General features: G+C 48.0%; 2 protein-coding genes across 3 annotated transcripts in view; one reads left to right on the top strand and one right to left on the bottom strand.

Moving 5' to 3' along the window:
- The window catches only part of cfap100 (cilia and flagella associated protein 100), a 73,933-nt gene that overhangs the window by 14,206 nt on the left and 35,200 nt on the right, over window positions 1–24,527 (bottom strand). For both annotated transcript variants that reach the window (XM_038812114.1, XM_038812113.1), the window contains exons 7-11: window positions 23,836–23,999; window positions 19,404–19,484; window positions 18,224–18,417; window positions 9,709–9,793; window positions 6,610–6,664 (exon numbers count right to left, since the gene is read on the bottom strand). In XM_038812114.1, the coding sequence (XP_038668042.1) occupies window positions 6,610–6,664; window positions 9,709–9,793; window positions 18,224–18,417; window positions 19,404–19,484; window positions 23,836–23,999 (579 nt within the window). The remainder of the gene's footprint in view (window positions 1–6,609; window positions 6,665–9,708; window positions 9,794–18,223; window positions 18,418–19,403; window positions 19,485–23,835; window positions 24,000–24,527) is intronic.
- LOC119973715 overlaps window positions 13,451–24,527 on the top strand; it is a 103,993-nt gene continuing 92,916 nt past the window's right edge. The window contains exons 1-2 of the mRNA XM_038812110.1: window positions 13,451–13,480; window positions 14,121–14,154. The gene's annotated coding sequence lies outside the window, so the exon portion shown is untranslated. The remainder of the gene's footprint in view (window positions 13,481–14,120; window positions 14,155–24,527) is intronic.

Genomic DNA, 24,527 nt, shown 5'->3' with positions numbered 1-24,527 from the left:
CTAAAGGCATTCAAATGGTCATTGGATAGGCATATGGACGATAAGGGAATAGTGTAGATGAGCTTTAGAGGGGTTTCACAGGTTGGCGCAACATCGAGGGCCGAAGGGCCTGTACTGTGCTGTAATGTTCTATGTTCTCTATATTCTATTCATGGCAGACATGCTGCACTTAAGCCTCCTCATAGATCACATCCTCACCTGTCACCATACACAGCTATTGCTTGCTGCCTCCTGCGCTTTTCTAGTTGCCCCTTAGCTGCCTCCATGTTATTATATTATCAATACCAACACCTCAACCACTCCCTGTGGGAGCAAGTTCCACATTCTCTGTGGGAGCGAGTTCCACCTCCCCTGTGGGAGCGAGTTCCAAATTCCCCGTGGGAGCGAGTTCCACATTCCCTGTGGGAGCGAGTTCCAAATTCCCCGTGGGAGCGAGTTCCACATTCTCCGTGGGAGCGAGTTCCACATTCCCCGTGGGAGCAAGTTCCACCTTCCCTGTGGGAGCGAGTTCCAAATTCCCTGTGGGAGCGAGTTCCACCTTCCCTGTGGGAGCGAGTTCCAAATTCCCTGTGGGAGCGAGTTCCACATTCCCCGTGGGAGCAAGTTCCACCTTCCCTGTGGGAGCGAGTTCCAAATTCCCTGTGGGAGCGAGCTCCACATTCCCCGTGGGAGCGAGCTCCACCTTCCCTGTGGGAGCGAGTTCCAAATTCCCTGTGGGAGCGAGCTCCATATTCCCCGTGGGAGTGAGTTCCACGTTCCCAATCTCCAGGTGAAGACATTTCTCCAGAATTCCTGATTGGATTGGTGACTATCCTATATTGACGGTCTGTAGTTTTGCTCTTTCCCAGAAGAGGAAACATCCTCTCTCCGTATCCACTCCATCAAAACCTTTCGGAATTTAAAAAAACTCAATTAGTCCCCCCCCCCCCCCCCCCCCCCCCCCCCCCCCCCCGCCCCGAAGAGAACCGAGACCCAATTCTTTCCTGATTTGTAAACCCACACAGTTCTGGTATCATCCCCGTGACTGGTTTACACTGTGTAAGGCCCCTTCCTGTTTGTTCCCGTTTAGTTCCTTAATTTCCCTTTCTTTCATTTTTCACATTACATTTTTGATCCATGGCTGATTAATGGACCTGTCTCTTTAAGGCAGCCAGTATCTTTAATTCAAATGGAAGGAAGCAGAAGGCTCTGTTAATTTAAATTGGTGATTACAGACAGACCGGCATTAATGACAGAGATGGCTGGCATCAGTGATGATTCGGTTTGATTGACTGGCTGGTGGCAATGAATTGGTCCAAAAGGCTGTGCTCTGCCTGGTAACGGATGGTGATTGGGTCTGATCCCACCAGAATGTTTCGGAACTTCAAGGGTTGAGTCTTGGTTTCAGTTTGGCTCCTGCCTCCTCAGAGGAAGGACGGCTGTCCTCTCCCTACTCTGTTTTCGCCAGAAAGTCTGTGTTTCAGAACTGGCAGGGTGCCTGGATGAATCGATGTGCAGGAGAGCCATTACAGGCCGTGCCAGCAGGGGAGAACCAACCAACCCTCTCTCCAGAAAATGCAGAGGCCTGGAAATAAACCACAAACTGAAAGTAACATTTGACGTGAAGCAAGGGACCCCTCCAGGAAAAGCTGGGAATAATACATTTCTAAACTACAAAGAAGATCATTAAAGGCTGCAAACCAGAGACTTTGATCACCTAGTGTGCTGAGGAAAGTGTGCTGAAGAACCACCATTGGAAGCAAAGAATCTTATCTTTTGACCTTCATCCATATTATTTTCACCCTTTCCCCCCCTCTGTGTTTGTCTGTCTTGTGTGTGTGGATAGAGGGTGGGCAATTAAAGGGGATAGTAGATATTAGCTTGTTGTTAGCCTGTTGGGTTTACTGTATATTTTATCATTATTCCTATTATCAATAAACAGTAATTGTGTTTAAACTTAAAACCTGGTGATTGTAATTATTGGGCAGCCAGGGGCCAAAAACTTGAGGAATTTTTCATAAGAACTATTGGTTAATTCACTTGTGTTGTGACTCCGGGACGAGTGGGGCTGGAATTGACCGTGCGTTAGCTCAGCGTGTCGCAACAACACCTTCTCCGATGCCCTTAGTACAAGGTGGAAACCAGAACTGTGCATAGCCATCCAAGTGTGATTTATACAAGGTTCTATTAAAGTTTAGCATACTTACCAATTCGACCCCTCTACAGATAAAGCTCAGTGCTTGGTTTGAGTTTGTTAATCGGCTCGCTAACCTGTGACACAGCCTCGAGTGATTGGTGTATTTGTACTCCTGATGTTTGTCCTTTCTGGTTCTCCATTTTCTAACTAATATGTGACCTTATTTTTATTATAAAGATGTAATTCCACACACTCAGTTGAAACACATTTATGATTCTTTGCCTGCGTGGGCAGCACGGTGGCCTAGTGGTTAGCACAGCTGCCTCACGGCGCTGAGGTCCCAGGTTCGATCCTGGCTCTGGGTCACTGTCTGTGTGGAGTTTGCACATTCTCCCCGTGTCTGCGTGGGTTTCGCCCCCACAACCCAAAAATGTGCAGAGTAGGTGGATTGGCCACGCTAAATTGCCCCCTTAATTGGAAAAAATAATTGGATAATCTAAATTTTAAAAAAAAAATGATTCTTTGCCTGCTCTTCCAAGTTTATTAACACCTTTGTAATTTGCGATCCTCCTTGTTTAGCATTCTCCCTTGCCCCCCCCCCCCCACTTCAAATGGTATCATTCACAAATTTAGAAGTTGTACTTTTGAGTCCAAACTGTGACATTTATTGTGAATTACAGCGATCCCAGGAATGACTCCTAATTCTTATGGTCACCATCAATCTTAGAATTCTCAGACTCTGGTTCTCTGCTCGATTTTATCTTTGACAAATATCTGTGAAGAATCATCTCCCGTAGAGATAATTTCACCAGTATCAGCCGAGTCACATTCACTATCACTATCACTTGATATGTGGTTAATGTCGTTCAACATTTCTTTCTTTGAGTCACTTACTGCCCCAATGGGTTTTCCTAACTCACACATGCTCTGCCTTTGGAATCTCAGGTGATATCTGCAGTACTTCCCTCGGACTCTCTGTGATCATGGGTGCAGCTACAATCTTCACTCCTGCCAAATCATTCCCCAGAGGTAAGTCTACTCCAGGGGCTGGTTTAGCACAGGGCTAAATCGCTGGCTTTGCAAGAAGACCAAGGCAGACCAGCAGCACGATTCAATTCCCGTACCAGCCTCCCTGAACAGGCGCCAGAATGTGGCGACTAGGGGCTTTTCACAGTAACTTCATTTGAAGCCTACTTGTGACAATAAGCGATTTTCATTTCATTTCCTTCCACTGGGAATTCCTTTACCATTCCCAACAATTACTGAACCTGACACTAAATCACACTCCAATTGTACTTTATACAATGGAAATAGGATACAATTTACACCTATCCCACTCACTAATACCTCAGCTTTCATTGAGTTCTCTGGAGGGAAAACCAAATCCTTCTCCAGATAGTGACGTTTAAGGGGCATCTTGACAAATATATAAATAGGATGGGAGTAGAGGGATACGGACCCCGGAAGTGTACAAGATTTTAGTTTAGACGGGCAGCATGGTCGATGCAGGATTGGAGGGCCGAAGGGCCTGTTCCTGTGCTGTACTTTTCTTTGTTCTTTGTACGAGAGTTTGAGTAGCCCCTGTATCGCTGATGATATTTATGTATCCAAGAAGATATTTATGGGCATGGCTATGTCAGTTGAGGAAAATGGTATGACCTTCCCCGGAGACAGAAACCCAGCATAGATCTCATTCCTCACGCCTGCTCCCACAGCAGTGTTTACCTCAGCTCTCCTAAGTCCAGTCAAAGCTACAGTCTGCCCTATAGTATTCTCCACTTTTCTTCCATTTTCAGAATCCTCCTTATGAATTCCCACAAGTCCCATAGGTTTTCCTTGGAACCTCCAACATGCTGAATGAACATGTCCCACCTTGTTACAATGGTAATACCTGGGCTTTCTAATCTCACCTTCCCCCTCAGTACCTTCTTTCTTGGTCCGAGGAGGTGATCTCGAAGCATTCCCATCTGTCAATCCCTTACCTTGGCCATCTGCCTCCCTTTCACTCTCCCACTTCCTATCATTGCCTAAAGTATGGAGGTGATGGAACAAAGATTCACATTTATGGGTTAGCTCATAATCATCAGCCATAATTGCTGCTTGTCTAGCAGTCTTCACCCTCTGATCGTCCACCTGAGTTCTTACTAAAGAAGGTAGCGAACTCTTAAACTCCTCTAAGAGCATGACCTCTCTCAGAGCTATTGGTAGTTTCAACTCCCAATGCTCACACCCACCTATCAAAATTGTTCTGCTTAACCCTTTCAAATTCAGCATAAATCTGTCCCGGCTGTCTCCTTGAATTCTGACGCTTTTGCCCATCCGCTTTGCGAACCAATTCATCTGCATCCAGAATAGGCCTTCTTCGCACATCATAACTCTTAGACTCTCGCTCTGACAGGGAAACATAACCTTCCTGTGCCCGTCCCGTCAATTTACTCTGCAGGGGTAATGTCCACTTTGCTCTTGGCCACTCCATTTGGGTTGCTATTTTCTGAAAAGGCCCTCATTCTTATTGAATTTTGGGAGGCCTGTAATAACTTTAAACATATCACCACTGGGTTCCATTCTAGGGTTAAGCTGCCCTCTACTTTCTGGCTGTTCCCCACTCACTCCCAGTGCCTTAAGCCGCAAGTCTCTCTCTTTTTCTTTTTCCTCTCTTTCCTCTCTCTTCATTTTCATCTCCACTTCTTTTGCTCTTTCTTTTCGCTTCAGCCCCCTTTCCTTCTTCTGCATCTCCATCTCTATTTTTTTTTAAATCCCTTTTTGCGCTCTAACTGGATCAGAACTCTCTACAGCTCAACATCCCCACCAGAAAATATCCCCGAGGCTACACTACTTTGTTGGCTCTTGTTAGATGTTGAACAATCGCTTCAATTAACTCCGCCTTTCTGGCTCTAGCTGGTATCTGTTTTTAGTTCAGCTACCAGTTTGATTTGATTTGATTTATTGCCAGGTGTACCGAGGGGCAGTGAAAAGTATTGTACTGCACATGACCAACTTGTCTTTTCAAACTCTTTTAACTAAACCAGAGACAGGTCTTCCACCTTAAGGAAGTTCTTAGCAGCTTCCAGAGCCTTCCTGTCAAATCACTACAAACCTGGTGTCTCTTTTAATTTACACTGTCGCCTTAATTTGCTGTCTACCACTCCAAAAATCCCAGACGAGCCCCCAATTTATGTTTCGGCTCCCTGGGCAAGTGCGTGGTAAATTACAACCCCACTCATCCTGGTATCAACCAATAATTCTTACAAAAAATACCCAAAATCTTTGACCCTTGTCTGTCCAATAACTACAGTCACCGGACCTGTAAGTTTAAACACAATTACTGTTTATTTATAAAAAGAACAAATGTGAAAATATGCAGTAATACAGCTGCTTAATGACAAGCTAATACTGCCCCTCTAACTGTCCCACCCTCTACCCCCACCCTCTACCCCACACACAGGATAAGCAAACACTGAGGGGTGGAAAGAGGTAAAAATAATAAGGACTAGGTTAAAAGATAAGAGTCCTTGCTTTAGATAACGAGTTATTTAGTGCACTTTCTTCACAGTGTGAGCATGGTTTGAAGTCTCTAGTTTACATCCCGTAATGATCTTCCTGGCAGTTAGCAATATCTTACACAGCTTTTCCAGGAGTGGCCCCTGGTTTCACATCAGTCTGTTCTGCAGAGAGACAGGTATCAGATTCCAGGTTCTGCTTGCATCAGCCTTTTCTGCAGAGAGGGATCGTACTCATGGTAACCTTTTGGTGAGAATTCGCTGGTTACTTCTGGAGAAAACAGAGTGGGAAAAATAAAGCCTTTCTCCCTCAGCTGCCAAAAGAGAAACTGAAAGCTCTTTAAGCCTGTGAACCATTTCAGTGTGGACAGATCCAATCGCCACCTGTTACTGGCCAGAGTACCGCCTTTTAGGCCAATTCATTGTCCTCAGCCACATCCATCAATCCGGGCCATCACTGATGTGAATATAAAACAGCGTCTTCCTGTTTGAACTAAAGGTGTAGGATGCTGCTCAGCCAAAAAGTCACAGGTTCATTCAACAGCCATGGATCAAAACTGTAACAGCAAAAATAAAAGAAAGGGAATAAACAGGAATAGACAGGAAGGAGCGTTACACCAGGAATGAATTGTGTGACATGAGCGGTGGCAGCATATTCAATCATAACTTTCAAAAGGGAATGGCATAAATATAAATACCTGACAAGGTGGCATGTGCTGTGCTATAGTGGAGTGCGATTAATTGGACAGCTTTTCCAAAGGGCTACCAGGGGCACGATGGGCTGAATGGATTATGAATTGAGTTAAGACACTTTAGATAACAAAAAGAAAACATCACCATGGGTGCTGTTGCCAATCACAAAGAAGGTGAGAAAGCTGGCTTAGCAAGTGAGCAATGAGGTGCACCAGCCAGGCAGCGCATTTTAGGTGGGCAATATTCAGGCCATGAGTAAAAGCGCCTCTCAATAGCCGTGGGATTGTACGTTCTACAAACCTCATCACTGTCAGACCACTCGACCTCGTCTTTTGATGCAGAATGCACGGCGCTCCTTAAGAGACAAGAGGATATAAATGGTTAACAGAGAAACTAACAGAGGGCAGCAAAATCTGCTACCACCCCATCTCTTCCTCTCCCCCAGCCCTCAGTTCTCGACAAACATCAACAAAGACCAATTCAGATCAGCGCGTTATATGCCTCCCACTTTGGGGTCAGCTGTAGCTCCATGGGCAGAGGTTCTTGCTCCTCAAACTGAGCTTGTGGCCTCGAGGTGCATTCCAGAGACTTGAGTGCAGAATCCAGGCTGACACGCTGCAGTTCCCAGGGAGTGCTGCGCCGTCACAGCGGCAATCCATTGGTTCATAAATTAAACACAGGATCTGACCACCTTCTGAGGTAGACATAAAATATCAACCATTGTAGTTATCGTAGATACAGAGTAAAGCTCCCTCTACACTGTCCCCATCGAACACTCCCAGGACAGGTACAGCACGGGGTTAGATACAGAGTAAAGCTCCCTCTACACTGTCCCCATCAAACACTCCTAGGGCAGGTACAGCACGGGGTTAGATACAGAGTAAATCTCCCTCCACACTGTCCCCATCAAACACTCCCAGGACAGGTACAGCATAGGGTTAGATACAGAGTAAACTCCCTCTACACTGTCCCCATCGAACACTTCTAGGGCAGGTACAGCACGGGGTGAGATACAGAGTAAAGCTCCCTCCACACTGTCCCCATCAAACACTCCCAGGACAGGTACAGCACGGGGTTAGATACAGAGTAAAGCTCCCTCCACACTGTCCCCATCAAACACTCCCAGGACAGGTACAGCACGAGGTTAGATACAGAGTAAAGTTCCCTCTACACTCTCCCCATCAAACACTCCCAGGACAGGTACAGCACGGGGTTAGTTACAGAGTAAAGCTCCCTCTACACCGTCCCCATCAAACACTCCCAGGACAGGTTCAGCACGGGGTTAGATACAGAGTAAAGCTCTCTCTGCACTCTCCCCATCAAACACTCCCAGTACCTCACTGACACACCCAGTCCCTCACTGACACACCCAGTCTCTCGCTGACACACCCAGTCCCTCACTGACACACCCAGTCCCTCACTGACACACCCAGTCCCTCACTGACACACCCAGTCTCTCACTGACACACCCAGTCCCTCACTGACACACCCAGTCCCTCACTGACACACCCAGCCCCTCACTGACACACCCATATCCTCACTGACACCCCCAGTCCCTCACTGACAGACCCAGTCCCTCACGGACACACCCAGTCCCTCACTGACACACCCAGTCCCTCACTGACACACCCATATCCTCACTGACACACCCAGTCCCTCACTGACACACCCAGTCCCTCACTGACACACACAGTCCCTCACTGACACACCCAGTCCCTCACTGACACCCCCAGTCCCTCACTGACACCCAGTCCCTCACTGACACACCCAGTCCCTCACTGACACACCCAGTCCCTCACTGACACACCCAGTTCCTCACTGACACACCCAGTCCCTCACTGACACACCCAGTCCCTCACTGACAGACCCAGTCCCTCACGGACACACCCAGTACCTCACTGACACACCCAGTCCCTCACTGACACACCCAGTCCCTCACTGACACACCCAGTCCCTCACTGACACACCCAGTCCCTCACTGACACACCCAGTCCCTCACTGACACACCCAGTCCCTCACTGACACACCCAGTCCCTCACTGACACACCCAGTCTCTCACTGACATACCCAGTCACTCACTGACACACCCAGTCCCTCACTGACACACCCAGCTCCTTAATGACACACCCAGTCCCTCACTGACACACCCAGTCCCTCACTGACACACCTAGTCCCTCACTGACACACCCAGTCCCTCACTGACACACCCAGTCCCTCACTGACACACCCAGATCCTCAATGACACACCCAGATCCTCAATGACACACCCAGTCTCTCACTGACACACCCAGGTTCTCGCTGACACACCCAAGATGTTCACTGACACACCCAGATCCTCACTGACACACCCAGATCCTCACTGACACACCCAGTCCCTCACTGACACACTCAGTCCCTCACTGACACACCCAGCCCCTCACTGACACACCCAGTCCCTCACTGACACACCCAGTCCCTCACTGACACACCCAGTCCCTCACTGACACACCCAGTCCCTCACTGACACACCCAGTCCCTCACTGACACACCCAGTCCCTCACCGACACACCCAGTCCCTCACCGACACACCCAGTCCCTCACCGACACACCCAGATCCTCACTGGCACACCCAAGATGTTCACTGACACACCCAGATCCTCGCTGACACACCCAGTCCCTCGCTGACACACCCAAGATGTTCACTGACACACCCAGTCCCTCACTGACACACCCAGATCCTCACTGACACACTCAGATCCTCGCTGACACAGCCAAGATGTTCGCTGACACACCCAGAGCCTCACTGACACACCCAGTCCCTCACTGACACACCCAGAGCCTCACTGACACACCCAGTCCCTCACTGACACTCAGTCCCTCACTGACACACCCAGTCTCTCCCTGACACACCCAGATCCTCACTGATACACCCAGCCCCTCACTGACACACCCAGCCCCTCACTGACACACCCAGTCCCTCACTGACACACCCAGTCCCTCACTGACACACCCAGTCCCTCACTGACACACCCAGTCCCTCACTGACACACCCAGTCCCTCACTGACACACCCAGTCCCTCACTGACACACCCAGTCCCTCACTGACACACCCAGTCCCTCAATGACACACCTAGTCCCTCACTGACACACCCAGTCCCTCACTGACACGCCCAGTCCCTCACTGACACGCCCAGTCTCTCACTGACACACCCAGCCCCTCACTGACACTGTGAATTAAGCAGTGAGTGAGTGGCTGGTTCCTGTAGAGAGAGTCGGTTAGAGATGTAGATTAATGGAGACTTAACTCTCTTGTCTGTCTGCTTTCCATTAAATTCCATCTTTGGAACATTTGGCTGAAATCTCGTGTCTCCCTATCTGAATCATAAACATCAATCTTGTCGACTCCAACACGGCCCTTACTTTCTCCTGTCGTGGGTTTGCTTCACGCCCAGCTTTACCGTGCGGAGTTCCTGACTGGATTGGAAGCTGGACTTGCTGCCAATCCCTGGATGGGGAAAGGGACAAAGTGAGATATATTGAAAGCATAACTTTGAGAATCACATTCATGCATCACGGGTTGATGATTAACAGGGGCAGGACATCGCGCAAAATGTTTTTTTTTGCCCTCCTGGGCACGTCTGTCTGCTCGTTCCATTGGCCTTACCTGAAACCAATTTACAATTCATTGATGCGAGAGGTAAGTGGTTTCGCTGCTGACTAACACAACATGAGGACAAACCACAATCTGGGCAGTTTGAAAATTTGAATTTAGTTTAGATAAATCTGGAGAAGTGATCAAGAGGCCTTTGGACTGGCCAATAAACCCAACTGTTTCACTGCTGTCCCTTTGAGCAGGACTCCGGCCACCCTCCTGTACCTTTTCTGGGCCTGTCAGTGACTCCAGTCCCCCCGCCCCCCACCAACATGGCCGATACATAATTGTGAAATGTTTCTGTGAGACATTCAGTTGCATTGATGCGAAGAGGCCATCTCACCACCATCTTCACGAGGGCGATGAAGGATGCCGACCTCATCAGCATTATTTATCATTTCAGCATTCATTAACAAATTTCATAATTGTGTCTCAACCAGCGATGTACCTTCAACACCCACTGTACCATACACAAACCTCCTCCAATCCAACAGCGTCAATTAACCCAATAACTCTGTCTTGTCTGTGAACACACTTTCTAACCGTGCTACTACCTTCCCTTTTCACACCATGGGCTGGATTCTCCGTTTTTGGGACAAAGTTCCCACACCGTCGTGAAAACTGTGTTTTTTACTACAGGAAAACTGGCATCAAAAGGTCATGGATTTCCCGTTTTGCAGGCGCGAGCAGGCAGCTGCCACAGAGCTCTCAGCTCTAGCTGCTGATATGGCCCCCCCCCCCCCCGCACTTCCAGTTTAGAAGCAGCGCATGTGCACAGCGGCAGCCTCCTGTGGCCACACCGTGCTCCATGGCAGACTCAGCCCGCGGACCTGGACCGGCAAAATAGTGCCCCGTATTGGCCACTCGCGCGCCCCGGACCGCCCCCCCCACCCGCCGATCAGCCCTCCCCCGACTTTGGCGGCTCCGGACTGAGTCTGCAGACGGCACGCAAGATTCCCAGACGGTGTGAGCACACGTACCCCACACCGTCGGGTAACTCGGCCGGTCTGGGGCGGAGCATCGTGGGGCGGGCCTCAGGGAATTCCCTGAACGCGGTGTACTCCACGAGGACACTGATTTTCGGGGGCCGGAGAATTGAAGAACCGTCGCCGTTCCCGATTTTGTGCACCGAAACGCATTCTCTGCCCTGTCGCCGAATGCGATTTTGGCGTTGGGGTGAGGCAAATCCAGCCCCATGAGTCAGAATGTTTGCCTAGACTTCCTCTGAGACATATTAGTTAGTGTTTTAGGAAACATTTTTCCAACCCAGTGTAAGGAACCTCTTTTAAATCTTTGTCTGGTCCTTATGTCTGGTTTAGCTCACTCAGCTAAATCGCTGGCCTCCCCGGACAGGCGCCGGAATGTGGCGACTAGGGGCTTTTCACAGTAACTTCATTGAAGCCTACTCGTGACAATAAGCGATTTTCAATTTCAATGTCCTTTTTAATTCCTGTCTTGTTGGCTTTTAAATTGCAGATATTGCTTTTGTATTATGAAATGAAATGAAACAGACTTTGGTCAAACTGAAAACACCCCTGGTCTAAGGTGCCATGTGGACTGGTCCAGGCAGTCCGTTTTTATGTCTACCATGGCGCTCGGTGCGGCCGCTGGAGGCCGCCGCAGTGCGCATGCGCGGAGTCGGAACCGGAAGTGCAGGGGCCCGTATCCGCAGTTAAAGCTGTGTGAATTACTCTGGGTCCCTGCTAGCCCCCTGCAGGGCTGTGAATTAGCTCCACTTATTCCCAGAAATCGGCAGAGTAAAATGCCAGCATTTTTACGCCGGCGTGGGGATCATCGTCCCATTTTGGGAGAATCCAGTCCGTGGTCTTTTACGCCAGGAAAACTGGTGTCAAAAGGCCACCGATTCACAGAGGGGCAGGGGGCTGTCGTGGATCTCTCAGTTCCAGCTGCCGATACAGCCTCCGCACTTCCAGATCAGAGGGCGCACATGCACACGGTGGCTGCCTCCAACGGCCCTGCTGTCCTCCATGGCGGACTCAGACCGCAGACCGGGACTGCGGAAATAGTGCCCCTGATCGGACGCTTGCCCACCCCGGATTGCCTGCACAAGAAAAACCCTTGTCCCGAATGCTCCCCCCCTCCAAAATGGCATCATCGAGGAGTACGCGCACGCCATTGGGAAGGCCTCAAGACATTACCTGAAGGCCCTACCCCAATGGGCCACGTTCCCGACCGCACGGTTCACGTGAACCCAGTGCGGAGACTGTGGACTGTGTCCAGCACCGTCACAGATGGACGGAAGCCGTGCCGCTGGTCAGGGGGTCGGCTTGGGTGAGGGCTGTGGGGACTGGTGGAGGGTGGCGAGGGGGTGTCCAGGGGGGCACTATCTGGCAGGTCGGATCCGCGCATGGCAGGCGCTAGGCTGTACGGCACGACCGCTGCAGGTAATCGCCATGCACATGCACAGCCACGGACCCGGTAATTCTCCATGCACAGCCACGGACCCGGTAATTCTCCATGCACAGCCACGGACCCGGTAATTCTCCATGCCTTTATATTGGGAAGGCCGTGCGTTTTACGTTGCGTGGTTGCTAGCCCCTCACCGGTTGGAGGATCGGTGCTGGGGCCTCGCCGATTTTATCATCCAAACATCGCCTCAAAATCGGAGAATCCAGCCCATTGTGTGTAGTCTTTGTAAGATGATGTAGTTAATGGGAGGAGCAGGGACTGAAGCAGTTAGATTTGGGATCAGTTTGGGATTCAGTTAGAGGTCTGTCTGTGAACAGACCAGAACCTTCTGTCAAAACAGTAAGTTTGGAGTTTGCCTGGGAACAGAACCAAAGTCTATGAGAAGGCTGGCAGGTTAAACAGTAGTCTGACACAGACAAGAAGCTGCCGGCTGTATCCTGATCAGTTTTTTCTCTCTCTGTCTCCAATCAGTCTGTTAAAAGGAACTCTATTCAAGAATACAGCAGCTAACCCTGGTGTTTGCTAACCGTACTTAAAAGTGGATTTTGCCTCAGATGGCATTGCTTGAGTGGAGGTAAAAGATAGCAGTTAGGAGTTTAGGCTTTCGTTTTCACCTTTGAATATTGTTTAACGGGTAATTGTGAGTTATTTTATTGTATGACGTTAAAGTTATTTAAATATACTGTAAGGAATTTGTTCAATCCTTGTCTATTTCTTTTTTTAAATTCCTGCAACATTGCAGATTTTGTATTAAACTGCAGACTTTGGTCAAACTGAAAAGAGTCTGGTCTAATGTACTGGCCCAGGACTCTCCTTGATACTCTGTGGCAAAGCCCATGATGTCATTTTGATGGAATTGACAAGCAGCCAATCGGTGCCTCTGAAGTTGTGGGGGCCTTGTCTGTTCTCATTTGGGATTGGTTGAGTTAGTCAGAGTTTCTGGGAGATTCTGAAACAACCAGACAAGTTCCATTTTGTCTCTCAGTTCTATATAGACCTGGAAAGCAGCACAGAGCAAGACCCTCTCGCTCTATCGGCTATTGGCCTGCCGATTTGAACGCTTCCAGCCAGCCCGGGGAAGTAACGTCTGCCTTAAATATCTCCAGCCAGGTCGGTGAAAGTGCTAAACTCTGTTTGAAAGACTGCCGATTTAAATGTTTCCAGCTAGCCTGTGAAAGTGACCTATCCTGCTTAAGAACTGTGAAGTCAGTGCTCCAAATTCTCTCTCCCTTGTTGGATTCCTGAGGGTTCAGAACAAGACGAGGGGCTGTTTAAAAGCCCACTTGAAACCCTCACGCTGACAACTGTAGTTTCAACTCAGTAAGGCTGATACTCCATCTGGTGAACACAAGCTAGAATTGACCTGAGGGGAACCGTCAGTGGGAGATTGAGGTCAGTCAAATGGAAGTGACTCCTCAGAGAGAATTCTACAACCTGCCGATTCTAATTGAAGCAGACATGAGAAGATCTTAACCAACCAATGATTGCAATGCTTTGTGTCTGTGGCATATCGCCAGCTACAAAGACCGCTACCTCAGCAGCAAAGACCCATTTCAGGCCCTTTTGACCCCTGTAATTTTCAAGCCTTTCCCTACCCCCACTGTATGTTTTTCTTGCGTGTGTCTGGGTGGAAGGTGGGACGGGGTTTTGGGAATAATTAGATTAGTAGACCATTGTTCCATCCTTATCATTATATGTTCATCTTTTTTGTTGTTAATTATAAACAGTTTTTTTTATGTTTTACCTACAGATCTGGTGCCTGGAACACACTGGAGCAGACAAAGGTCAAATATCTCAGGAAAATACACAAATTATTGGTTAATTCCCTGATGTTGGGGCTCCGGTGTCTGTGGGGCTGGAATTGACCGTTCACCTGCCCGGGGGTCGTAACAAAACAATATCCTTATTTGTGCGCGGAGTCACTCCGGAATGCAAAGTAGCTCTTCCTCGCAGTCTTGCACATTAAATAAAATATTGGGGTTTTTTTTTGTCCGGTATCCTAGCAGCTGGTGGGGTCTGGTCCGGGATCGTAATTTGGAAGTAAAAACAGGAAGGCAGATTACTACCTGAATGGTTGTAAATTGGGAGAGGGGAGTGTGCAGCGGGACCTGGGTGTCCTTGTGCACCAGTCGCTGAAGGTAAGCATGCAGGTGCCGCAGGCGATAAACAAGGTTAATAGTATGTTGGCCTTCTTTGCAAGAGTTTCGAGTATAGAAGCAGGAATGTGCTGCTGCAGTTGTACAGGGCCTTGGTGAGGCCACGCCTGGAGTATTGTGAGCAGTTTTAGTCTCCTTCTCTGAGGAAGGATGTTCTTGCTCTCGAGGGAGTGCAGCGAAGGTTTACCAGACTGATTCCTGGGATGGCGGGACTGTCATATGAGGAGAGATTGATGAGATTAGGATTGTTCTCGCTGGAGTTCAGAAGAATGAGGGGGGGATATCATAGAGACTTATAAAATTCTAACGGGACTAGACAGAGTAGATGCAGGGAAGATGTTACCAATGATGGGTGTGTCCAGAATCAGGGGTCACAGTCTGAGGATTCAGGGTAAACCATTTTGGACAGAGATAAGGAGACATTTCTTCATCAAAGAGTGGTGAGCCTGTGGAATTCATGATCAGTCATGATCGTGTTAAATGGCAGAGCAGGCTCGAAGGGTCAAAAGACTATAAGACCATAAGGCATAGGAGCAGATCCAGACCACTCGGCCCATCGAGTCTGCTCTGCCATTCAATCATGGCTGATATTTTTCTCATCCCCATTCTCCTGCCTTCTCCCCATAACCCCTGATCCTATTAGAACATAGAACATGGAACATACAGTGCAGAAGGAGGCCATTCGGCCCATCGGGTCTGCACCGACCCACATTAAGCCCTCACTTCCACCCTATCCCCGTACCCCAAGAACTCTTCCTAATCTTTTTGGTCACTAAGGGCAATTTATCATGGCCAATCCACCTAACCTGCACATCTTTGGACTGTGGGAGGAAACCAGAGCACCCGGAGGAAACCCACGCAGACACGGGGAGAACGTGCAGACTCCGCACAGACAGTGACCGAGCGGGGAATCGAACCTGGGACCCTGCCGCTGTGAAGCCTTATTAATCAAGAACCTATCTGTCTCTGTCTTAAAGACACTCAGTGATTTGGCCTCCACAGCTTTCTGCGGCAAAGAGTTCCACAGATTCACCACCCTCTGGCTGAAGAAATTCCTCCTCATCTTTATTTTAAAGCATCGTACCTTTAGTCTGAGACGGTGTCCTCTGGTTCTAGTTTTTCCTACAAGTGGAAACATCCTCTCCATGTCCACTCCATCCAGGCCTCGCAGTATCCTGTAAGTTTCAATCAGATCCCCCCTCATCCTTCTAAACTCCGACGAGTACAGACCCAGAGTCCTCAACCATTCATCATATGACAAGCTCTTCATTCCAGGGATCATTCTTGTGAACCTCCTCTGGACCCTTTCCAAGGCCAGCACATCCTTCCTTAGATACGGGGCCCAAAACTATACTCCAAAACTATACTCACAATACTCCAAATGGGGTCTGACCAGAGCCTTACACAACCTCAGAAGTACATCCATGGTCTTGTATTCGAGCCCTCTTGACATGAATGCTAACATTGCATTTAGCTTCTTAACTGCCGACTGAACCTGCACGTTAACCTCAAGAGAATCGTGAACAAGGACTCCCAAGTCCCTTTGTGCTTCTGCTTTCCGAAGAATTTCCCCATTTAGAAAATAGTCTGCCTAAATTCCTCCTTCCGAAGTGCATAACCTCACACTTTTCCACATTGTATTTCATTTTCCACTTCAGTGCCCACTCTCCTAGCTTGTCCAATTCCTTCTGCAACTCCCCTGCTTCCTCAATAATACCTGTCCTTCTACAGATCTTTGTATCATCTGCAAACTTAGCACCAGTGCCTTCAGTACCTTCTTCCAGATCATTAATGTATATTGTGAAAAGTTGTGGTCCCAGCACAGACCCCTGAGGCACACCACTAGTCACCGGCTGCCATCCTGAAAAAGATCCCTTTAATCCCCACTCTCTGCCTTCTGCCAGTCAGCCAATCCTCTATCCATGCCAGGATGTTTCCCTGAACACCATGGGCTCTAGTTACTTAGACTGAGGCAAAGTAAATATTTAACAGTCTCCTATACGGCACCTTGTCAAATGTGCAGAGTACTGGGCTAATGGCAAGATTCTTGGTAGTGTAGATGAACAGAGAGATCTCGCCATCCAGGTACATAAATCCCTGAAAGTTGCCACCCAGGTTAATAGGGCTGTTAAGAAGGCATATGGTGTGCTAGCCTTTATCAGTAGGGGGATTGAGTTTCGGAGCCACAAGGTCATGCTACAGCTGTACATAACTCTGGTGCGGCCGCTCCTGGAGTACTGCGTGCAGTTCTGGTCACCACATTATAGGAAGAATGTGGAAGCTTTGGAAAGGGTTCAGAGGAGATTTACTAGGATGTTGCCTGGTATGGAGGGAAGGTCTTACGAGGAAAGGCTCAGGGACTTGAGGTTGTTTTCATTAGAGAGGAGAAGGCTGAGAGGTGACTTAATAGAGACATATAAGATAGTCAGAGGGTTAGATAGGGTGGACAGTGAGAGTCTTTTTCCTCGGATGGTGATGACCAACACGAGGGGACATAGCTTTAAATTGAGGGGTGATAGATATAGGACAGATATAGAGGCAGTTTCTTTACTCAGAGAGTAGTAGGGGTGTGGAACACCCTGCCTGCAACAGTAGTAGACTCGCCAACCTTAAGGGCATTTAAGTGGTCACTGGATAGACATATGGATGAAAATGGAATAGTGTAGGTCAGATAGGCTTCAGATGGTTTCACAGGTCGGCGCAACATCGAGGGCTGAAGGGCCCGTACTGCGCTGTAACGTTCTATGTTCTAAAGGCATTCCGGAAATCTAAATAAATCACATCCACTGGTTCTCCTTTGTCTCAATTCCCCATTACCTCCTCAAAGAACTCTTAACAGATTTGTCAGACATGACCTTCCTTTGACAATGCTGTGCTGACTCAGTTCTATTTTACCATGCACTTCCAAGTGCTTCGCGATCTCATCTTTAATAACAGACTCTAAGATCTTACCAATGACCCAAGTCAGGCTAACAGGCCTATAATTTCCTGTCTTCTGCCTCCCTCCCTTCTTAAACAGCGGTGTTACATTAGCCACCTTCCAGTCCTCTGGGACCCTTCCTGCCTCCAGTGGTTCCTGAAAGATCATCACCAATGCCTCCACAATTTCCTCAGCTATCTCTTTTAGAACTCTGGAGTGTAATCCATCCAGTCCAGGTGACTCACCCACTTTCAGACCTTTCAGTTTCCCCAGAACCTTCTCCTTGGTGATGGCCACTGCAGTCACCTCTGCCCCCTGGTTCTCCTGGAGCTCTGGCATCCCACTGGTGTCTTCCACCGTGAAGACTGAGGCAAAGTAACTATTCAGTTCGTCTGCCATTTCTTTGTTAAGGCCTCCTCCTATCTTCTTTGTATCTATGTATATGGAATACTTTCTGCTTTGGATGCTAGTCCTCCTCTGCAGGGAGCTGGCGCTGACCAGATTCTCCACCCACGGAGCTGGCGTGAAACCCGTGAAAGATTGTTTCTTTTAATTGGCTACTAATGCGATGGGATAACCTGCCAATGCTGCCAGTGGGCTCTGCTCCACTTTTCCTGCCCGAGATGACACTTCGACAAAAATTGGGAAAATTCGCCCAACGTTTGCTGATTCTCCCTTATCCACTCTACTAATTACATTTTTAAAAAGCTCCGAACAGATTTATCCAACACAATATCAGTTCAATAAACTCTGGCAGTTTTGGTGCCGAACACTCACGTCGTAAGAGAGGCGGAGTCATAGATGCCTTCACAAGAAAGTCCGAAGGTCTCTCCATCGTAGGGGGCTCTGGTGCCTTAGCTTCCTTCTTTTTTTTCTCCTTCTCTTCTTTCCATTCCTTGGGGGAGAGTTTGATGAGAAAGTCCCTGTAGATCTGGTAATCCTTTAGTGTCTCTTCAAACTTGACAATATCACTGGTGGATAATAAACAAGGACAAGAAAAAAAACTAAATTAATCCCTTCAGATTGGGGCCAGTGCCTCTCTCTCAGAGGGCGCTCGAGGGGAGTGGGAATAGAAAAGATTAAGCTGGGTAGAACATGCGTGCCACTTGGCAAAGCCCAGCTGAATTCTGTCCCCAATGCCACAAATCTTTGCTTCTGTCCCGACACTGATTGCTCGCAGAAGCCACTGGGTTGTGAACTTGAGGCCATTGTGGATTACTTTCACACCAACTCTCTCACTCTGGGGTCAATGTCATACACCCTTCCCCCAAATATCTTCAGCCGGCGCAGAGGAAATCAGGGATTAAAATCCTCACTTCCACACAACACATAGACTCAAGGCTGGTGAAATGAAATGAAATGAAATGAAAATCGCTTATTGTCACGAGTAGGCTTCAAATGAAGTTACTGTGAAAAGCCCCTAGTCGCCACATTCCGGCGCCTGTTCGGGGAGGCTGGTACGGGAATCGAACCGTGCTGCTGGCTTGCCTTGGTCTGCTTTCAAAGCCAGCGATTTAGCCCAGTGAGCTGGATCAAATTGCTCTTGGCCTTTTATTAAACCTTGCCACAACTGTTCAACTGTGGGTTTTGATTTTTTCGGCTGAGTTTTCAAAAAATTAATAAACCTCACAGCACAGAAGGAGGCCATTTGGCCCATTATGCCTGTGCCATCTTTTTGAAAGCATTTCTCAGCTATTCTCATTCCCGATGGCCATGCAAACATTTCTTCCAAGTGTGTTGAGTAAGTTATTATTGAGCTTGCTCCCACCACCCTGTCTGGCAGCACATACCAGATCACGACAATTCATCGGCCAAATATTATTTTCCTCATTCCCTCCTCTGGAATGCTTTTTTGCCAATTAGCTTAAATCTGTGCCCTCTGGTGCCAGGATTCCCTCCCGGCCAGTGGAAGCAGTTTCCCTCCGCCTCATATAGTCAAAACCTTTTGCTGTCTCACTTTTTCACCGCCATCATTTGCGTTGTCACTTTCTTTATTTCAGCCACTTTATCCAGCTTCAGTTTCGTTTCTCGTTCAGCTCTGAAAACAGAAAGACAATTAACTTCACCCAGGAACTCACACAGAGCGGCAGAGAGATTTCTGTCATGGAACAAGGATTGCTGGAAAATCTCAGCAGCTCTGGCAGCATCTGCAGAGAGAGAACTCGGAGTTTTTAAAAATAAATTTAGATAACCAAATTCATTTTTTCCAATTAAGGGGCAATTTAGCGTGGCCAATCCACCGACCCTGCACATCTTTGGGTTGTGGGGGTGAAACCCACTCAGACACGGGGAGAACGTGCAAACTCCACACGGACAGTGACCCAGAGTCGGGATCGAACCTGGGACCTCGACGCCGTGAGGCCGCAGTGCTAACCCACTGCGCCACCGTGCTGCCCTCGCGAACACAGAGTTAACACTCCGAGTCCCTCCGACACTTCATGGGAACGGGCTTGAAACGTTAACCCTGTTTCTCCCTCCCCACAGATGCTGCCGGACCTGCTGAGATTTTCAAGCACTCTCTGTTTTTGTTTCAGATTCCAGCATCCGCAGCATTTTGCCGATTATTCAGTCACTTTTCTTGGAGCATTAATGTTCTAAATATTCGGCAGATTATCCGAGATGACAAAGATTCACGTTCCATGGAGGCAGCAAGAAACGTCAGAGAGTCGTGAACACCGCCCAGTCCATCACACAAAACTGCCTCCCATCCATGGACTCCATCTATACCTCCCGCTGCCGGGGGAAAACGGGAAGCATAATCAAAGACCTCTCCCACCCGGCTTATTCACTCTTCCAACTTCTTCCATCGGGCAGGAGATACAGAAGTCTGAGAACACGCACAAACAGACTCAAAAACAGCTTCTTCCCCACTGTCACCAGACTCCTAAATGACCCTCTTATGAACTGACCTCATTAACACTACACTCTGTATGCTTCATCCGATGCCGGTGTCTATGTATTTACATTGTGCACTTTGTGTTGCCCAATTATGTATTTTATTTTTATTTTCTTTCCTTTTCATGTACTGAATGATCTGTTTGATCATCTTTCTGACATCCTAAGCACATGACTGGCCTACTGGAGTTGGTTTTGGATGATCATGGCCTCGATGCTGGTGGTCTTGGCTCCTTCAAGGACACTTGTTAGCATGCCTGACCTCCCAGATGATGCAGAGAAACTGTCTCAGGTTGTTTGATGGCACCTCTCCAGGGTCTTGAGGTGGCGCCTGTATGTAGTTCAGGTTTCTGAGCCGTATAGAAGAGTTGGGAGGATGACCGCCTTGGACACGAGGATCTTGGTTGCCAGGACGGATGTCAAAGACCCTCATCCTAGGCGTCCAAAGGAGGCGCGTTTAGGTTGGATACGATATTGGATCTCCGCGTCAATGTCAGCCTACAAGAGGGGGCTCCCCAGGTATGGGAAATGTTCCATGTTTGGGAGGGTTTCTACATTGATCTTGATGGAGGGAGAGACCTGATCTTGCCCTGGGGTGGGTTGGTAATGGACTGGAGTCTTCTTGGGGTTAAGGCTGAGACCAATTCTTCAGTATGTTTCCATGAAGGTGTCAAGAACAGCTTGGAGATTCTCTTCTGAGAGCGTGGAGATGGCGACGTCATCCACATACTGAAATTCCGCGAGCGATGTCAGTGTGGGTTTCTCCTTGGATTTCAACCGGTTGGGGTTGAAAGGTTTTTCGCCCATACTGTAGCCGACGTCCACTCCCCTGGGAAGCTTGCTCTCCACAAGGTGAAGGATGATGATGTTCAAGATGGGGAAATGGGTGGGGGTGATGACACATCCCTGCTTGACTCCAGTCTTGGTCTCAAAGGTTTCTGTATTATTTCCATTGTGAGGCCTGTCACCGACATCTTGTCGTGGAGAAGCCGGAGATTAATTTCTCTGGACATCCGGCCTTGACAGAGTCTTCCACAGCACTTCCCGATTGACTGAATCACAGCCTTGGTCAGATCGATGAAGGCCATGAAGATTGGTTGATGCTGCTCCAAAGTAAAAATGCCCAAACACACATCACAGGAGCGCCATTCAAAAGAGAACCATACAGCAGAATGGGTGGGATTTCTCCAGCCTCCCAGCCGCGTGTTTCGCGGTAAGGGTGGACGGAGTGCCATTCACTGGCAGCAGGAATCTCTGCTCCCACTGCTGTCAATGGGAATTCGCATTGAAGCCACTCCAGGCCGCCAGGAAACCCGTAACTTGCATTTACATAGCATCTTGAATGTACTGAACTTTTCTAAGGTACTTCACAGGAGCAATTATAAAACAGAATTGGACACAGTAAGGAGATCATAAGTAGATAAGGGTAGCACAGTGGTTAGCACGGCTGCCTCACAGCTCCAGGGTCCCAGGTTCGATTCCTGGCTTGGGTCAGTGTCTGTGCGGAGTCTGCCCATCCTCCCAGTGTGTGCGTGGGTTTCCTCCGGGTTCTCTGGTTTCCTCCCACAGTCCAAAGATTTACAGGTTAGGTGAATTGGCCGTGCTAAATTGCCCCTTAGTGTCCAAAAGATTAGGTGGGGTTACTGGGTTAGGGTGGAGGCTTGGGCTTAAGTAGAGTGCTCTTTCTGAGAGCTGGCGCAGACTCGATGGGTCGAATGGCCTCCTTCTTCACTGTAAATTCTATGATTTATTGGTCAAAAAGACAGATTTTAAGGAGCATCTTAGAGGTGGAGAGAAAAAGGTGAAAGGTGAAAGGTTTTAAGGAAGGAATTCCAGAGATGGGGCCCAGGTAATTTAAGGGATCGACGCCAATGTTGAAGCGATTAAAATCAAAGATGTCCAAGAGGCCAGAATCGGAGGAGTGCACCGATCTCAGTAAGGGGTTGCAGAGATAAACAGGTGTTTTGAAAAAAAAAGAATAAATTTAAAAATCGAGGTGTGGCTGGAGTGGCTGCCACTGTAGGGCAGCGAACACAGGGGATGATGGTAAATGGGGATGGCTCAGAGTTTGAATATAATCATGTCCTCGTTTGATCTCTTGTTCTTTTGCCAGCTCCTTTAATTTGACTGACCTGGATCTGGAATTAAGTTTCCATTTAATCATTCCCATTCCAAGATAAATAATCCCAGCTCCTGTACAAACATATGGCATAAGTGGATAAGGAAAGACCAGTGCTCCATCTATCTTTCCCCATAAACAAACCATGGCTGGAGCATTGTGACAAGGCATTTCCTTTACCCCCAATACCAAACACCTTTCCCAAGATCACTAAATCAACCAGCATATGGGGGAACTAGAACCAGACACCATGCATCAGGTACGTCTGAGAATGATTTGTGCAGCAACAAAGTGATGCCTTCTGATTATAAGGAATATCTACATCAACAGCAAACCCAATACCTTGCAACTATAACAACAGCTTCTCTAATTTGCGATCAATGTAAGCGATCGATGTATATGGAATGGCAGGAATGTCATTAAAAGCCCTTGGTTAAGGCATATATTTGTTGCAGGAATATTATTGAAGAACCTAGGATAAAGTTGTAATTAAAGAGTCATAAAAAGTGAGATCATGATTGAGTTAAACCACTTACAAGGTTACAGATACAGGTCTAATGGGACACTTTTTGAATGCGGGAGTAGACAATTTATAAGGGTTGCATTTAGTCCTAGCTATGCAGGTCATGTGAGATTCAGATGATGTATTAATGGGAGGAGCCAGGTCTGTCTGTAGCTTTACAGTTTGCCATGGGATTTGAGTCTGACAACACAGGAGGATTTTAAGTTGAACAGCAGTTTTTGTCAAAACACTGATTAGCTGAGTAGAAGTGTACTGAACCTGCTTTTGAAAGGAACTCTTTCCAAAGGACTCGACATAGGTGAGCAAATAATCTGTTTGTCAACTTTATTTCTAAATGGCATTTGAACCGTAATGGGTTACTTAATTGGAGTTAGAAGCCGGTATAGATCGTACGTTTTACCTTGTGTTTAATATATAATATATACAAAATATAATCGCTTACTGTCACAAGTAGGCTTCAATGAAGTTACTGTGAAAAGCCCTTAGTCGCCACATTCCGGTGCCTGTTCGGGGAGGCTGGTATGGAAATTGAACCCGCGCTGCTGGCCTTGTTCTACATTACAAGCTAGCTGTTTGCCACTCTGTTAAACCAGCCCCTACAGTGTTTAAGAACAGTTTAACTGATAACTATAAAGCTATTTCTTTGATGTTAATGTGGTTAATTCTGTGTTTAAATTAAAGTTTGTTTTAACATGAAAGATACCGATTGACCAGAGTCATCACCCCAGTGAAGTATCCTTTCCTCACAGTTTTACAAATTAAAAAAATCATTTGGGATTCTTGACCGGTATCTTAACAAATTCACCATGAACCTTTGCCTCTTGTCAGGTAATAAAAAAGTAAAATGTTTACATTTGCATCGCTTCCACAGAATTCTTGTCATTTTCTTTCAAGAACTCGTCAAACATGGCGGCGTCTTCCTCAAGGTACTGCTCTGCCGTCTCCAGCTTCTTCTCCTCTGCTGCGGCCACCTCGTCCAGTTTCCTCATCTCGTCCTTCTTCATGGTCAGTGAGTACTGGACAGAAACAACAAGCCAAGAAGCTTAGGAAACCATCAGCAAAATACATCCATCTCCCACACCCCTTTCACCATTTCCTTTAATATACTCAGGTCTCTGTCTCTCTCTTGCTGTCTGTGGGTCAGGTGGTTGTGGGTTTGAGGCTGATCTCTACAACCCAGGCCGACAATCCCAGTGCTCATATTGAGGAAGTACTGCAGCGTCGAAGGTGCAGTAATCTGGGTGAGGTGTGAAACCAGATGTGGCCTGTGAAGGCCCTGTGGGCAGTTTTACAATTGCCACTAAATGGCGTGGAGGATACTGAAGGAAAATGCTCCTCCAATCACAGGCCATTTCTCTCCTGCATTTGCCGCTGATAGGCCAGTAGAAAGTGGGAGAGCAGCAACATGTGATTGGAGGAGGAGCAACACCGGCTGCAACGAGTGCGCCCGGAGAAAGAGGAGTTCGCTGCAGATAGAAAGGCTGTCGGAGTGAGCAGGGAGGGGGAAGGCTGCCGGACCTGGGCCGAGGTTGACTGCTGTGCTG

This window comes from Scyliorhinus canicula, chromosome 11 (assembly GCF_902713615.1).
Source record: "Scyliorhinus canicula chromosome 11, sScyCan1.1, whole genome shotgun sequence".
Classification (NCBI taxonomy): Eukaryota; Metazoa; Chordata; class Chondrichthyes; order Carcharhiniformes; family Scyliorhinidae; genus Scyliorhinus; species Scyliorhinus canicula.
Note: the sequence above shows the minus strand (reverse complement) of the source record. Positions and strands in the feature narration are given on the sequence as shown.